The sequence below is a fragment of the Enoplosus armatus genome, chromosome 14 (genome assembly GCF_043641665.1).
Source record: "Enoplosus armatus isolate fEnoArm2 chromosome 14, fEnoArm2.hap1, whole genome shotgun sequence".
NCBI lineage: Eukaryota > Metazoa > Chordata > Actinopteri > Centrarchiformes > Enoplosidae > Enoplosus > Enoplosus armatus.
This window is the reverse complement of record NC_092193.1, coordinates 17,776,126-17,793,001: the sequence shown is the minus strand read 5'-3', so window position 1 is coordinate 17,793,001 and position 16,876 is coordinate 17,776,126. Positions and strand designations below refer to the sequence as shown.

The 16,876-nt window shown below is 41.0% G+C and overlaps 2 protein-coding genes across 2 annotated transcripts; both read right to left on the bottom strand.

The window, feature by feature from the left end:
- Nucleotides 1-240: 240 nt before the first annotated feature.
- Nucleotides 241-7,477, bottom strand: LOC139296325 (phosphoglucomutase-1-like). Its single transcript, XM_070918686.1, has 11 exons — nucleotides 7,217-7,477; nucleotides 5,504-5,666; nucleotides 5,058-5,204; nucleotides 4,443-4,568; nucleotides 2,677-2,867; nucleotides 2,355-2,509; nucleotides 1,989-2,104; nucleotides 1,722-1,857; nucleotides 1,045-1,228; nucleotides 761-889; nucleotides 241-369 (listed from the first exon to the last, which is right to left on the bottom strand). The coding sequence occupies exons 1-11, from the start codon at nucleotides 7,472-7,474 to the stop codon at nucleotides 280-282; spliced, it is 1,695 nt and encodes a 564-aa protein (XP_070774787.1). The 5' UTR covers nucleotides 7,475-7,477; the 3' UTR covers nucleotides 241-279.
- Nucleotides 7,478-9,298: 1,821 nt separating this feature from the next.
- Nucleotides 9,299-12,727, bottom strand: LOC139296938 (angiopoietin-related protein 3-like). Its single transcript, XM_070919510.1, has 7 exons — nucleotides 12,221-12,727; nucleotides 11,658-11,768; nucleotides 10,795-10,915; nucleotides 10,300-10,413; nucleotides 10,085-10,180; nucleotides 9,638-9,910; nucleotides 9,299-9,519 (listed from the first exon to the last, which is right to left on the bottom strand). Exons 1-7 carry the CDS (start codon nucleotides 12,725-12,727, stop codon nucleotides 9,299-9,301), a joined length of 1,443 nt encoding a protein of 480 aa, XP_070775611.1.
- Nucleotides 12,728-16,876: the final 4,149 nt, after the last annotated feature.

Below are 16,876 nucleotides of genomic sequence, written 5' to 3'. Positions count from 1 at the left end.
GACTCATTGGTTTAAATTACAATTGGAACAATTACAGACAACAAAAGCGAAATAGACATTCGAAAACACTGAGAAGACACACACAAAACCAAAAATAAAAAGCAGTTTAATGTGGTACAGAGAGAATCGCTGGATATATTTTAGCCTAAAATGCAAACTACTGCATGTTGTGCAGCTACACTTGGAATTGAAGCTCAGTTTATACAAAAATTTGGAAAGAAAAAACGAAAACGAAATTGGGCATCATGTTAGCAATGATGGAGTAACATTTGGGAGGAGTCATGTGATGACTGATGGGCCGCTTCGACCTGTCCTGTGATGGAGCTGGGAAATCTTCAGAGCAATGGTTGCCAGGGGTGCCAGCATCACCTGTCCCAAACAAGGATGATATGGTTAGAGATTCAAGCACCTGGCTGCCATATGCCACTGATGCATTTCCTCATGAATTTTTAACTATAAACAGGCATATGCTGTTTATTATGAATGTATCTTAGAGATATTTTATTCCAGAATGTTCAAATTAACATATTTGTATTGAATATTTATGGTTGATACATAAATGATTTTAATCAAAAAATGAGGGCCTGATATGTAAGGTTATGCCTGTCCTGATCCTCTCAACCACTCAGCACTATCAAATCCTCACATAGTCACACGTATTTCATGCAAATCACAAGACTTTCAGTTTTGCAGTATTGTGGATTCAGATTTGTGAAGTTTTGGCAATTAGTCCAGAAATGTTCAGAATTAGACATTTTACCTGTGTGTCTTCAAAGATTTGCTCCTTCTCGTAGCTGTCTATGTAGATTCGAACTGTTGCTCCGTCACCGCCTGTCCCACTGAGTCTGTAGATGATTCGAGAGCCATCAGAGAAGATTATCCGCAGACCCTACAGTGAAAACAGCCCAGTACAGACAACGTGAAGCTTTTAGGACCTGCAGGCACAGCTAGTAGCTCCAACGCTGAAATTGACCACTGGCAACATCCAGTATCTGTACACATTTAAAAATCTTACAGGAGTACAGCTCAGTGTGCGTCATGTACCTGGTTCCTGGAGATGGTGCTGTCCACTGGGTCTGTGTACTCAAAGATGTCTGCTTTTTCCACTTGGTAGATTTTGTCTTCCACAGCAAATCTCTGCTTCACGAAGGACTTGTCGGCGATCATAATCTCCAAATCCTCCATCATCTCACAGGCTGCATCTATGTCTACATTCTCGTAGTCATATCTGGACAAAAACATCAGTTATTAATTACAGATTGAGTGCTTTATTGTTGTATGTTTGTATGTAGGTGTATTATTTTGATGAAGGTGGTGAAAACAGCTCTCATAGAGCAGCTGCACTATCCACCAAATATAAATGTCAAAAATAATTGATAATGCAGTGTTTTTAAGTCAGCAGAGAAACTATTTATATGACAACTAAAGGGTTGTTATTCTTTTAATTTAGTACAATGGGCAGATATCATAAGCATAAAGTGTAATGGCCCATATGTTCCACTAGATGTCAGTCATGTATCAGCCCACCTACAGTATATCAGTTCCATCTAGCTATATCAGCTAAATAATGCACACTGTTTTTACTTAGAAATAATTCAACCGCTGTTTCTTAATTGTTCATTTTAAGCTTTTGCTGTTTTTGGTGTTTTTTGAATGAATGGATGAATACAACCCTGAATACAGACAAACAAAGACGCAACACAGGTGTGTCCACATCTCACCTGGTGAAGTAGTTTCTTCCATATTTTAGCCAGTGGTCTTTAAGAATATCCTCCACACTCTGCCTTCTCAAGGCCAGGATGGACAGCCATGCCAGCACAGCCCAAAGTCCATCCTTCTCACGGATATGATCTCCACCTGAAAGAGGATTTGTAATTAAGTTTACCATACACAGAAAAAACTAAACAAAAACGCACACACACACACACACTATGTCAACTGAAATGGAGCATCTTTTGATCTAATAACTTGCTGAAAAGACACTGTACCTGTACCAAAGCTTTCCTCTCCACACAAAGACAGTCTGCCTGCATCCATTAGGTTCCCAAAGAACTTCCACCCAGTGGGAGTTTCATATAACTCTATTTTTGTTGCCATGGCTACTCTGCAGGAAATACAACGAGAAAGAGTATTCTAAGAAAGCACAGTGAACCTTTGAAACAACAACAGATGTGAAACACTGAAATAACACAACATGATTGTTGTTAATATCAATGTGTACTTTTGCATGTTTAAATGCAATGATTAAATCATATTTAAAGATCTTTTTGCAGAAAAAGTAGCTTAACTTCAACTTGGAACATCACTGGCTCATTGGTTTTGGCAGTGATGTGAGAGCCAGGCTGTATTTTTACCTGTCTAAGGCAGCGCTTGTGGGCATGCTGCGGGCGAAGCCCCTCACCCCTGTATGCTGGAAGTACGGGATGCAGAAGATGTTGTCAGCGATCACAGCCACGGAGTCAGGCGGGGTGACGAAGAAGCCGTGCTTACCAAGGATCATGTTACGGTCCTTGAAGGCCAACGGACAGACAAAGGTTAGAAGTCAAGGCCTTTGGTTTAGTCACAGGATCCTTCCAGATGTGAATGTGAAATATACTTTGTGTCCAATTAGAAAAATGAAGACTTTTATTTTATTTTAGACAATCTAAAGAAAAAGACAAATAATAGTACACTCACCCCATCACCATCAAAGGCTGCACCAAAATCATACTGTCCGTCTCTCATGCTGTCAACCAGATCTGCAGCGTAGGTGAGGTTAGGATCTGGGTGTTGACCCCCGAAATCCTCCAATGGGACACAGTTGATGGCAGAATTGGCAGGGCAACCTAGCTCCTCACAGAGTATTCGCCTCACATACGGTCCTACCACTGGGGAGCAGACAGAGGAGACAGAGAGAGAGGACTGGTATGAAGACAATGATATGGTGCTGTATGAAGCAGCACTATTGGCATTCTAAAACATCAAAAAAAGCAACAGTTCAACATTTCGGGAAACACTTGAAGACTGGTACCACCTCCATATTTGTGCGGTAAATATGAAGCTGTAGCCAGCAGCCAGTTAGCTTAACTTAGCACAAAGATAGGAAAAGGGGAAACATCTAGCATGGCTCTGTCCAAAGGTAACAAAACACGACTTTCACTACCTTTAAAGATCACAAAATAACACGTTATATTTGTTCCATCTGTACTAAAACCAAAGTTTAAAAACAGCACTCAGTGGTTTTATGGGAGGTTTGCTGGACTATTTCATGGCATCTTGTGTCGACTTTTGTTTTTGGACGAATTAAACAAACATGTAATAAATAGTCAGCTTTAATGGTACTGGTAGGCGCATTTTGTTACCTATAGAGCCAGGCTAGCTGTATCCCCCTGTTTCCGCTCTTTCACATCGCTCACATGTGGTGTCTTGTCAAAATTCATACCCTATCAATAACAATACTTATCATGATTTCCTGTGACGGGGTTTCTGTTGTGTTGTTGTTGTGGTGGTGTGTGTGTAAGTAGTGGTAGGGAGGATGTGGGAGCAGTTCAACCATTAGTCTCAGTTTCAGTGTTTGGGGACGCTCTAAATAGCTTTAGCAACCTAATCTTTATGAATCGTTCAGTTCCTTTAACCCCACGTCAGCCTAGAACAACACTTTCTAACAATGTTGCAATCCACTCTGCTTTTTTTCATCACTGTTATGTGTGTAGTAAATGGTTTGGATTTAGATAGCATCATGTTTGATGAGCACCTGTGTCAATGGAGGAACCAAAACATGATGCAATAGTCAGATGTTTTGGTGACTGAGAGGCCAAACAGATTCTTGTGTCCTGACCTTACGCAAACATTTAAGGAACACGAGCATCATGAACGTTGTTGTCACGAATGTTTTTTTCGGAGAACCTATGACTCGGTTAAAAAAACGTCATGCTGAGTCTAGAATCTAAACACACTGCCCTGTGTGCAGTGGTAGAAAGCAACACAATGCAATTGCTCAAGTATTGCACTCAAGTATAGTTCTGAAGTAGTTGTACTTTACTTGAGTATTTTATACTTTTACTCCACTACATTCGAGAGCGAATTATTGTACTTTTTACTCCGTTACATTTAGACAGCAATAGTTGCTAGATTGTATTCAGATCACTAATTTACTTAGTACTTAAAGTACTTAGTATTTTAAGTTGCTACTTAAGTAAGTAAAAGATCAGAGTATTTTTTCCACCACTGCCCATGTGCCTGTGTTATAATGTTTATAACTTTATTAGACAGTTGACAGAGGAGAGGAATAGAGGCAACAAAGAGAATTGACAGTTGACATGAAACAAAAAGCACAGGACAGTTATACTGATTACACTGTGTGCTCGCTTAACTCTGTTCAAACCAACAGAATTACAAATCTTGTTGTTTTCAGAGTAACAGAAAATAAATTGATGACATGCTCTTGGGAAATATTCTCTCACCTCCATGCATGGCATCAAGTCTGATCTTGATGTGGTTTTCACCAGATAGGAGCTCCTTCAGAGCAGCAAAGTCAAAGATGTTCCTCAACAAGTTAGCATACGATTCCACAGAGTCCACAATTTCCACTGGACACAACCACAAATGAGAAACAAAATTGTATTTTCAACCTATGAATCCATATGCCATCATAAACATTAAGATTAAAGCTTAGCTGGCTGGACAATTAATGATCACTGAAGAATGCAAAAATGTGTCATATGACCAAGTGATAAAGTCTGTGTGTATTTTTTTTTTTATAGATGTAGCAATAAAATGACATCTTCAGGGTTTCACTGCGGTAGTATCCATCCACATGGTGGGCGGCATGTTGAGGCAGTGGTTAGCACTGTGGCATGGGAGGTAGAGCAGAGCAAAGCGAAAAACTGAACCCTAAGTTGCTCCTCATGGAGGTTTCCATCAGTATGTGCATGTGTGAGTGAATGTGCTGTAAAGCACTTTGGGAACCGTGAAGGTTGAAAAGTGCTATGTAAGTGAGATAATTTACCATGTACCATTTTCTCTCATTGAATCTATCTTCTCTAAGAGATGGCTGACAGACTAATGCTGCACTTCACCTGTGAAGGGTTTGAACTTGTTCTCCAGATCAAACGTCTGTTTTCCCAGGGTTGTCAGATCCACTTGCAGTCCGGGGCAGATGGCAAACTCCTCGATGGTCCTGCTGATCTGAAAGATCTTGTTTGTGACGGCATCCTTGGCCGGGCCTGGATGCAGTAGAAACTCTCTGATATTACACGTGATATTTGCATGTAGAGGGTGTACTATAGAACCACAGCTTCACACATTCAGTATACTGGTGATAATAATCAGAGTTGTTTGGGACATTCATGGGTAAAACCATGCAGAACTTTTTGATGTGCTCGAACTTTGTCCCAGATGCCTGTGCCACATATCTGAATGAAGCCTTATGCAGCCTTGTTAAATGTCTATCTGACTTCTCTCGTAACACTATTTTGCACTTGGCCGATGCCCCTGCATGCTTCCTCCTCTCCAGTTACCATACCTCCATTTGCCGTATTGAACTTAATGCCAAAGTCTCCATCAGGTCCACCCGGGTTGTGGCTGGCAGTGAGGATGATGCCGCCAATGGCTTTGTATTTCCTGATCACACAGGAGATAGCCGGTGTGGACATTATCCCGTGGTGTCCAATGATCAGACGACCCACCTGAGGAAATGTCACACAGGTGTGTGTGAGTTGGCTGGCATGAGAGTGTATCTTAACTTATCTGAGTGGGGGAGGGGAAGGAATGTCACTCAATATCATGTTTGGTATGTCATGCCTCTTCAGTTACGGTACATCAACAGCAAGTTCTACTATATGTAAATGTATTTTAAATCCCTCTAAGTATACCATCCGACTGAGAAAGCACTGGGAGCTCAAAGCTTATGTAATTTAAACCAGAGGACCACTGAGAGCTCATTACTGGTGCTGGCAAGAGGGTAGAAAACATAACAGGTTATATGTTTCTATTTGAAGACAGCAGAGTAGCCATGAGCTGCAGTTGCAGGAGGGGCTAGCTGGTTCTATGGCTGAAAGGCAGCATTCACCCTTTAATTTCTCAGTGTTGCATTGTTCTGGTGCTGTATTGCATTATGCTGTCTTCTCTCACTGTCTTGCATTGCTTATGATTCTATTGATATTAGCAGGTAACATTTACCACTTCCCCATCTTAGTTTAGCGTATTAGCATACTAACGTATGATAATTGCAATAAACACAAAGGTTTGTGGGCATTTAACCAAAGTACTGGACAAAATAAAATCTTGACTTGATGAGGGCGCTAATTCGAAAGTGACAGGTTATTATTAAAATTCATCCTGACGGGAAAGAGGAACTCTGAACTGAATTTCATGGCAATCCATCCAATTGTTGTTGTTGTTATTGCTGAGAAATTTCACTCAAAACCACAAATGTGAACCTCATGGGGGTGCTACAGGAAGTCAGGGGATCAACAAAATCATTAGGATTCATCATCTGGGGACCATGAATGCAAAATGTCATGGCAATGAATGAAGCAGTTGTTGAGATATTTCAGTCTGGACCAAAGTGGTGGATCGAACCTAGAGCCATGCTGCTAGCATGGTTAAAACATATATATATACACAAAAATAAGTATACAAAGTTTTCAAAAACCTCCCCCTAATGTAAGCAACTCCTAAGCAAGCAATAAGCAAGTTCATTCTTGACCTTGGAAATACAGTAGTAGTTTGACAAAACAAACCCAACTCAAGATTAACTGACTTTTTGATTAACTTTTTTCAACAGCTTTTCTCAATGGCTTCATCAGCAGATGGGTCTGTTGACAGGCTCGCTCAGTAGCCCTTGATAATATCCATAGTATCTCTACGACTTCTACTACTTCTACTTTAGGAGGACAGTGTAATATGGTTGAAAGCTCCGGTAAATGATAGTAAGTGGACTTTGAGTTTGGGAACAAATATTAAGAATTTATGTCCACCAAGAGTTCTTTGCATGAAAACGTATTGCACAATACAACTTCAACTTTCAATTTGTTGAACATTTACATTTGGATTACAGAATCAAAAGCTGCAACTGAATACTAATAAGACATGAGGCTGGTACAACCAATGACAACAAAGGGATAATAACGGGTGATGGGGGCACCCACCCACACACGTACACAAACACACACACTTATCAGCATGCACACAAAAACAAATGCACACACACACACACACACACGGTGACACTGACCCCGTTGGCAGCTGCCATCTGCACAATGACCTCAATAGCTGTTGGGTTGAAGAAGCGACCATCTCCCCCCACCACCACTGTTGATCCCTGCCGGTCACGTAGGTCAATGGAGGAGAAGATACTCTGGATGAAGTTGTGCAGGTAGTTTCTCCTGGACTGAAATACATAGACCTTTTTCCTCAGGCCGCTGGTGCCGGGTCTCTGGTCGGGGTATGGGGCTGTAGGGACAGTCAACACTTGCAGAGGACTGTTATCCATTGTTTTAAAATGAGAATCCAACCTAATGCAAGCAGCGAAGAGAGCCGGGGAAACTGTTGTTTAGAGGGAAATCCCCCGTCAGTTGACATGGGGAACGGTACATAGGGGCAGAATGGGAGGGTAAAATCTTGACTCCTCCTATTATTTCCCTGGAAGCCCGGGGTTACAGTCGTACTTCTGAAGCCCAAAATAACCTTTCAAACTAATGTGTGGTGCAGAGGCAGAGGGAGTAACTGAAGACGCTCCTTCACACATGTGCAGGGAGATCACTGTCAAGGCTGCAAGGCCCAGTCACAACGAAATGTGTGTGTGTGTGTGTGTGTGTGTGTTTGGGAGTGTCTGGGTGGGTGGAAGTACTGAGGTGCTATGGGAGCAATTTGTCCATCTGTGAAAGGCTGCAGCTGTGCTCGGAGTAATGATATGCAAAAAGAAGGATGACATCTCTCATCGAAGATGCACTTGGCGCTATTTTAGGAAGGGGATATTTACCCTTTCTTAAAGCTGAGTGTGTGAACAGAGAGTGCGAGGAGCAATTAGGGAGTCATTAGAAGCACATACTGAATATAGATGTGGTTTTAAGAAAGCATCTGTTTACAAAACCAAAAAACAAAAGTTGTCAAATCTAATTATGCATGCCGCACAATGAAATCAGTGGAAAGTATCTGCATGAGAAAAAACAACACTGCCCTCTAGAGTTTATTGAGTGCTCCTAACATCACAGTGCAACATTTTGAAAGTTTCAGTATGTAGTAATAGCAGGAACGTGCATTAGTCATTTATTTACAAGACTTTGGCATCAAAACAAAGCTAGGGTCTTTAGTTCAAGGACGACGTTACTCTGGGCCAAATCTCTGTTAACATAGAAAGACCATTCTGTGCCTGACCAAGGTCAGGACAGCAAGCAATGTACAGCCCATGATAACAAACAGGACATTATATGAGTTTGTCTCAGTCAGTTATGGTTTGATCATTATATTTTCAGTTACAGATATCCCCAACTAAATGAATATTAGCATTATTTGAAGTCGCCATCATACGTTTATTAATTATTTAATTAATTAATTAATTATGAATTGATAAAACATATCAAATGTATCAAAAATACATGTATGGAAAGTAAAGATGAGTGTTAAAAAATGAAGCAATGTCTACTTGGGATACCTTGTCACTCCTTACAAATGAGTTGTCAGCAGTGTGCCACTGATGACATTTATATGAAATGAAACAATTAGTTGATTAATTGACTTATCAGCAACTACTACTAATTCATTCTTTATGTCATTTTTTTAACCAATAATGCCAAAAAATGTTTTTACTTCCAGCCAGTAAAAGGTGAATAATAGTTTTCTTAGTCTTCTATGATAGTGAGAAGACTTGTGATGTGTCTCATGCCCCATTCAAGGGGTCCTGCCCCCCACGTTGGGATACTGTATACTGAGAGTCAATGTGACCCAATATAAAAACTGTTCATGTATGGCTGTACGTTTTAATTTCTTCTCCATAACCTTTGACCTCTAAGTTACAGTGAGTGATATATTTCATGGTAAATGCATTTCAATATATGTTATATTTAACAATACATTTTAAAGTGGTCTTTCTTATTAGAGACTATCCTGGCGTAGGCAGCAATACATTCTTTGACTTTCTCTGTTTTGGACACAACAGCACTCAGAATTTTAATCTACTGGACACTCTGAGGAAACATCTTCCTCTCTGTCCAAGCCTTCTTAAACCACAGCTGCCCACATGAAGCATTGCCAAGTCTCTCCTGAAGAGGCCGCTGTTTGATGCAGTTTTTTTTCACTGGAGATTGTTGGTAGTGGATCACAGAAACACACCCGTCTCAGAGGAAGCTGAGGTGGAGGAGGTGGTGCTAGGGGAAGCTACAGGGTGAATAGAGATCTGGGTAAGCTTGAGGGAGTAAGAGGCCTTTTGGCCCGGCCTCCATTGAATCCCTCTCTTGCGCTCTGAGCGCCCCTTAGGTCTCATGTGGAAATATCTCCCATTCAGGTTGACGTCTCCGCAGGCATTGAACCACCATCCGCCTGCGAGATGACAGAAATTACATATTTTGCTGCTGATACTGGATGACAAGTATTCATTAATCCCCATCTTTGCCTTACATGAGAATAAACGTGTCTACTTCATGTGCATCTGCTTTACCTGTGTTGTTGTGGGCGCAGTTGGAGTCCTGGTGGTTATCATTGTCTCTGTCCTTGGTGGAGAACATCATGCCCGTGTGGTTGCTCATGGGGTCCGGCAAATCTCCAGACAAATGTGTGAGGTGAATGGAATAGTTGCTCTCTGGACCATTAAGGTGAAATCTGTATTCGACGAAGCGCCTGCCCTGTTTCCAGTCTTCCAGGTGGAAGTGAAGGACAGAGTTGCCCTGAGCGGCTAGAGAGTGGATCTTCCTGAGACCCAGCCAAAACTCCCCTGTGAGAGAGACATCATTGAGAGGTCAGAGCATCTTTGTTACATGCAGAGGTGCAGGCATCTTTTACTTACACAGGTTATACAAATGCAAATGTTCCTGATATAAGCCAAGTAATTAAGAATTTGGCAATTCCGTCATTAGATGGGTCCCGAGAAGAGAATAGTGTCACTCACCTTGAAAATCTCCAAACCCATTTTCATACTTCTCCCATATTTGATCAAAATTCACTGAACCATCCCTCCTTCGCTGGATGACTGTTGCTCCACGGTCTAAATGGAAAAAACAGACTGATTGATGACTTAATTTAAAAGTTATAAAGTTCTCTATTTATTCGTTTCCTGTGTCCTGTGGTGTGGTGAAGTTTCATTTTTGTGAGACAACACAGTACCTTTGCTCATGTCACAAAAGGCCATGAAGGGCTCCGTTCTGTTGGGTCTGATGGCGTAGACGCCACTGACTCGTTCTCCTCTGTTGAACAGCTCACTGCAGTCTGATGGCAGATCTATTTCAAAATGACCACAAACCTCATGTCAAACTTGAAACTGCCCTAAACAAAGATTAGCTGGAAAGTGGTCATCTGGAGCAGAGAAGTACACTTGTGACCAAAAGGTCAACAGTTCATATCAGCAGCATTAGCAGGAAAAATGTGTGCAGCGTCATTGATTGATTGATTGATTGAGCAAGTGCTGAAACTGTGAATGTACTAGGCAGCTCCCTGCTGGATGGGACCATATGAATGTGAAGCAGAAAATTGCTGGAAATTGTCTGGACACATTCATAAATCATAAGAATGAATATATAACCTTTTGCGCTTGCTGATATGCTGCATGGCAAATCAAAAATATCACTCTCAACATTTCCTCATGTTTTATTATCATCTTACTCATCATTTCTGTGGTGCTGGTAGAGCTTGAAGTCAGGTAAGGGGTGAGTGTTGGTGCTTCACTGTTGAAGATTTCAGGCATCCTCTCAATGGTCTCTTGGGTCAATGTGTTGGTTGTAAGCTGGGGAAAATAGTTAGGAAAACACTTTAGCTTGCAGACACAATCCTCAGACTGATTCTGGAGAACTACTGTGGATTAAATAGCAATTCCTCACATAATAAACTTTGGGATGTTATTTTACAAATGTAGACATTTTTTGAAAGTTTTTGAGATATTTTACAGTAACAACATGAATTTTAAGCTCTCTCAAGACCAAGGGGGATGCAAATGTATTATATCACTGAAGAACTGACTGAGATTATTAAAAATATGGACAGCTCCTTTATTATGTCTGCACCCTCCGAAGAATCTAAATTTTATAGTACAGCACCATAACTCTAGTAAAGTTTTACTTTTGCAACACAGTCCCCCACAATGTCTCAAAATAATACATTTTGGCAAACATAACAAAATGGTGAGCTGCTAAGTAAACAACCACTGAATGAGTATGAACTTGAGCAATGCAACACTTTTTTTTTGTCTGAACACTGGATTTCACTTAACAAAAATATATATGAATTAGACCAGATGATGCTATGGCCGATATGCATGACAGTTGTCAAATACGTTACATGACGCCTGAGTTGCAGAGCGTGTTGGAGAAAGGGAAAGAATAAATCTGGGTGAGAAAATGAGGCTGTCCCCCTGTTCTCCCAAAGAATTCAGCTACCCACCCTCAGCAGAAAGAAAAAGTATGTAACACTCCCCCTTCTTTGACCCCCTCTCCGCCCCTTATAATATTCCTACAGTCCCTAACATTCACCTTTTCCTCCAGAATCCTGATCTTAACCCTCTGGTGGTTGAGCTGGTCACTCTGCTCCCTCACAGCCTTCAGCAGCTCTGTGATGCTGTGCTCCTGGCTGTGGATCACCTCCTGATCAGGGAAGAAGGTTGGAATCATGGGAATTGTTCAAGAATGCTGCTATTTAATTGTTGATATTAAACACAATACTCTGAGTCCTTATTATGGCAGTCATACTTTGGGAGAACAAATGCAAAACAAAGCATAGTTAAGGATGCTACTTCCTACTGAAGAGTATCATTAAGTATTCAAAAAGCATACCTTGTTAAAAGCTTGCCTCCATCTATATTTAACAAAGGACCATGTGACATTCATGTTTAAAATAAGTAATGGAGATTAGTGTTCTTCTGTTCTAATTTTCTCTTGAGCAGAATAGGCAGGGAAAGTTGCCATCACACCCAGAAGGAGTTCATGTGTCAAGGTTTTGGCATTGCATGATGAAATTATCTTTTGGAGGCATTTCCACCTGAGCAACAAGAACAAAATCCAAGTGCAGGCTTCTTTTCTAACAACAGGTGACTCACCCTGAGGCCATTGATCTCTGCCACCTGTTCGCTCGTCACCAGGCCGTGTGACAGACTGCTCAGCTTCTCCTCCAGGCCTTCCACCTTGTTCTGCAGGCGACTCTTCTCCTGCAAGATGCCGTCCACTTTGGAGCTGATCTCGACAGACAGGCCCTTGATCTCTTCATTGTTGGCCTTCAGTACCACGGTCGTCTTCTTCAGCTCCTCTTCCTCCTCTTTAATTTCACTGGCGAGCACAGACAGCTGGTAAAACGAGTGGTCGAAAATGTTGAGCTTCTGGAGGATGTCGTTGATCTGTCCCTTTGTCTTTTGCACAAACTCCCGCAGGCTCTGACCCAGCTGGAGGAGGCCGTTGGCCAGAAGACGCACGTCGTCCAGAGCAGCAAAGCGGGAGCGGGTTTCAACTGGGGCCTCGGGCTGGAGGACAGGCTGCTCCTCATTGCCACAGAGGGCAGGGACACAGGCAGCAGCCAGGAGAAACAATAAGGGAATTAGTGTAATTCTCATGTTGTTGTCGTGTTGCTTCTCCAGCTGTGTGGCAGCCCTCTCCCTCCACTGTGAGTGAGGATCCTGTGCTTTATACACCGTCAGGAATCAGGTGAATGATTAACCTGTTCATGTGATCAATATATGCATGGGTGATGTAGTTTCCTCCTGCTGAGTGGACTATTGAAAGTTGGTTCAGCTAAATTCAAATTTCAGTGGTTAGTTTTGACATTAGCATCAGTTTGAATGTTTAGTCCATAATCAAACTTCATCAACGGAACAAGGAAATTTCATGTTTTGACAAAGTACTTACAAACCATGCATTACAGTGGAGTTTTTATGCTATAAATATGCTCAACCCAACTCTAAATTTTGCTCCATTTAAAGTGAATATGTAACTTATATGTAACTGACTTTACTTAGAGAATTTGTCATCTGCTCGCCACTGCAGCAAAGATAAGTGAAAAAATAACAAATGCATATCTATTTGCACTGACTTTACTCTAAAGATGTTTTCCTCTTAGCCAGGGCAGAGTGACATCATGTCGTCCACTAACCTGTAGTTACCTGTGCTGAGGCTGGTCTGTTATTGTTGTGTGGCTGGTTTATTTTTAAACAGGAAGATGACCCAGTTTACATATAGGATCGATCGAGAAATATGACTTACCAGTTCATGGTTTTACAATATTTGGTTTCATTTTTTCTTTTTTTTTGTTGTCCAGTAGTAGGTAAGAATAGATGCTATGCAAGTATAGATACAGCGGGGAACAAACAGCCTTTGCTCAAAATAATAATCAAGCAACATGGATTTTTTCAACTGTAAATCTGAAGACAGAAATGCTACCTGACTCACCATGTTGCCTCTTACTGATGAAAAAGAATCATTGCTTCACCTCCCTGCAGTGAAACACCATTTCATTCAACAGCCTGCAAGAAAGGTTGACCTGTATTTCTGCAACACTACTCCTGTAACTTTCACTCTACACACACACACACACACACACACACACACACACACACACACACACAGTGCAAGAAAACAAGCGGCCGAATTGTGGTGCACACACCCTTGCAAGGGATGAAATATAACTGCCTATCCACATCGGGTGATGACCCCTGTTCTCCTCCGTTAAATGTTAACTACCCATTACATGAGCCTCACAGTGTGTACACAGTCCACAGCCAAGACTTCGGTTAGGGGGGCGTGCTCTCTGGAAGGTAAAATGTATGGGTGTAGAGTGGCCTTCGTTTGTGAGACCTCTAACACAGCAGCCGCGGTGGAGCTTCAGAGAGTCAGGGACGTACAGTATGAGGGGCCATGGGGCAGTGCAAAGGGGGGTGATAAACAAAGGAAGGGGGAGTGAGCCAGTAACCATGACGCTCTGTGTGTGCAAGGGTTGGGGATGGAACATTGAGGTCATGAATATGTACTTCCTTTGATTAAATAAATACAAACACATACCAAAGAGCTACTGTACATCAAACCCCTTGTGATGCCCCCCCCTTCGATGACTTGTACACCCACACATGGGAAAAGGCCATGGGAAAAGCATGATTAGTGTCAATGCCCTGTTGTTGTTTTTTTAAAGACTAAAGTTTGTCCGCCTCCAGAGAGCGGTGTGTCTGTCCCACGTGCAACAAAATAGCGCAAGGGTGAACGTAAGTGTACTGTCTCACTTTAGTCACTCTTAACACTAGACAAGGAGAATTCTCCCAAATCAGAGCCATCGACTCCTGAGGCGAGGATGAGGACACTGAACTCCATCCTAAACAGCTCCTCCTACACTCTTTACATCAGGGTTTCACAATTGATCCCTCAATTCAATATTACTATTATTATTATTATTATTATTATTATTATTACTACCATGAGAGTAGTAGCATAGGTAGTAGTATTGGTATATTGGTATTACAATGCACTATATTACTTATATCACTACATTGTATAGTACTATCATATTGTTGTTGTATTTTTATATAATCATATTATATGCATGATCATGGTACTTTTTCCATTTCTATTATATATACAGTATTTCAGAGAATTATTGTTGCATAGTGCTTGTATATAACATATATACATATACATATGAATTATTAGGTATATTGTATTAATTATTCATACATCATTCATACTGTATATAACTATATACCTATATATCTAGTAGTGATCTTTTATCTGATCCTGTCTTATACTTTTTGGGGTCACCAATCTTCCATTGTCCTAAAATGACACTAAATATCAATACATGAGTCTTACGCACACACTCTGACCCTGAATGCAAGTGACGCCACATGAAGTCCAAACCCAGTGGTTGTAAAACAGCTATAGAGAGTCTTCAAAGCTCTCTTCATCTACCTCAGGGGCAAAATGAAAGCACCTGAGGAGTTGTTTTCTGCCAACAGCCGTCAGACTGTATAATGCTCCCTACCTGAACAGCTCCTGCTGGAGGCTACTGAAGCAAGTCCTCTACAACATGTATTCAAACGGCTCTGGGTTGCTTTGAGCACATTGTACACTTTGGACTGATGCGTAAGTCATTTGCTACTAATGTGGAAACATTTCTCTGTGCAATTTTCCTCCTCCTTCCATTACAACGATATAATGACAGTGACATTTAGAACAGATGCACATGTATTTTTCTCTCTATGTCTCTCTCTAAACGTTGGACTAAATGTGAAATTTTCTTCTGCAAGTCTTTCTCAGCCAGGGTTATCTGTTATAGTAACTGTTCCTGCTTTCTCTGTTTTGTCTTTTGGCTACTGCAAAAAAATAGATAACATGCATTATTTCATAATACTGTTTATCTACTACACACACACACCCACACACACACACACAGAGAGAGAGAGAGAGAGACTGTTTACTTGTTTATTCAAACTACCAAAGCCAAATAGATCTTTGTGCAGCTGGCATATTTGTTATCAATCCACATTTACTGTAGCCTTGATCTTCAGTAGATGTTGGTATGATTTCTCAAAAACAACATTTTCTTGGCTTGTTGTCAGTGAGCTGGGATAAACTGTCCAGAAAATGTTTTCCAAAAGGAGGACATATAATTGAAAAGTGCAAACCTTTTAAGATTCACTTGCATTTTGAGCAATGAACTACAAATGAACATACATTTGAATTGTGTTCATTCATCTTTTCCTCTAACTCACAATAACATACACCATCACCTTCATGAGTTAATTATAGGTTTATAGTGATTATCAACAAACAAGCCTTGACTATTAAAACTCACATGGGCAATGACTTCATTGACAGATTTGAACGAGAAAAGGAACTACTTTCTGTCTTCAATTTGGTTGTTTTACATGTTTCACACATTTCTGCTACAATTAGCTGAAATACTCTCAATGGTTAATTGTTTGTATGTTCACACTGGTGAACTTTACCATTCTTGTTCATATCCTACTTACTGTAGCCTCAGTCTTAGTGTAAACTGTAACAGTAATATTATATGACGAATAGCCGACAACCGACAGTTTTAGATTAAAATGAATTCCAGCTGCTTTACTTAAGACTTTGGATCTTTTTGAATAACCCCAGCTGTCAAGGGTCTGTGGCCTTCTGGTCAAAAGGACGGTCTTGATTCATAGGTCACTGTTACATGACTACTTACACTGTTTCAGTTGGCCAATGCAGCTACAGCACAACCTGTAACTCCCCCGACCACAAGCCACAGTTACATAACAGGCATCAAATGGGGGAAGATGTCGGCTGTGACAGACCTTTAGGTGGAGTGAACTACTTCAAACTTTTCCATCTGCTTTGTGTCATTTCAGTTGTCCTTGAAAGCCCCTCATTGTACAGTAAAACAGCACATGGATCCTGACTGATTACAATTATTGGTAAGATTGCCAAAATGTTGAGGATTTCATCGACATAAAACTTCAGTGAACACTTTGCACCCTCCAAAAAACATCACATGATTTTTGCTAAAAAGAGGACCTGCCTTTTGGCTGTGTTTAACTTACCTCCAGCTACACTTTCCTCTAGGAGGCAGCTTCCACAAGTAATAACAGTCAAATGGGTGGAAAATGAATACCCTGCAGCCGACAAGCCTCGTGCCTAATGCGTTTCACTTTGTGGGCCCAAAATGTCTATTTGTGTAAGTTAATAATTAACCACTCATCTTTCAACTAATATTTTAAGTATATTACAAA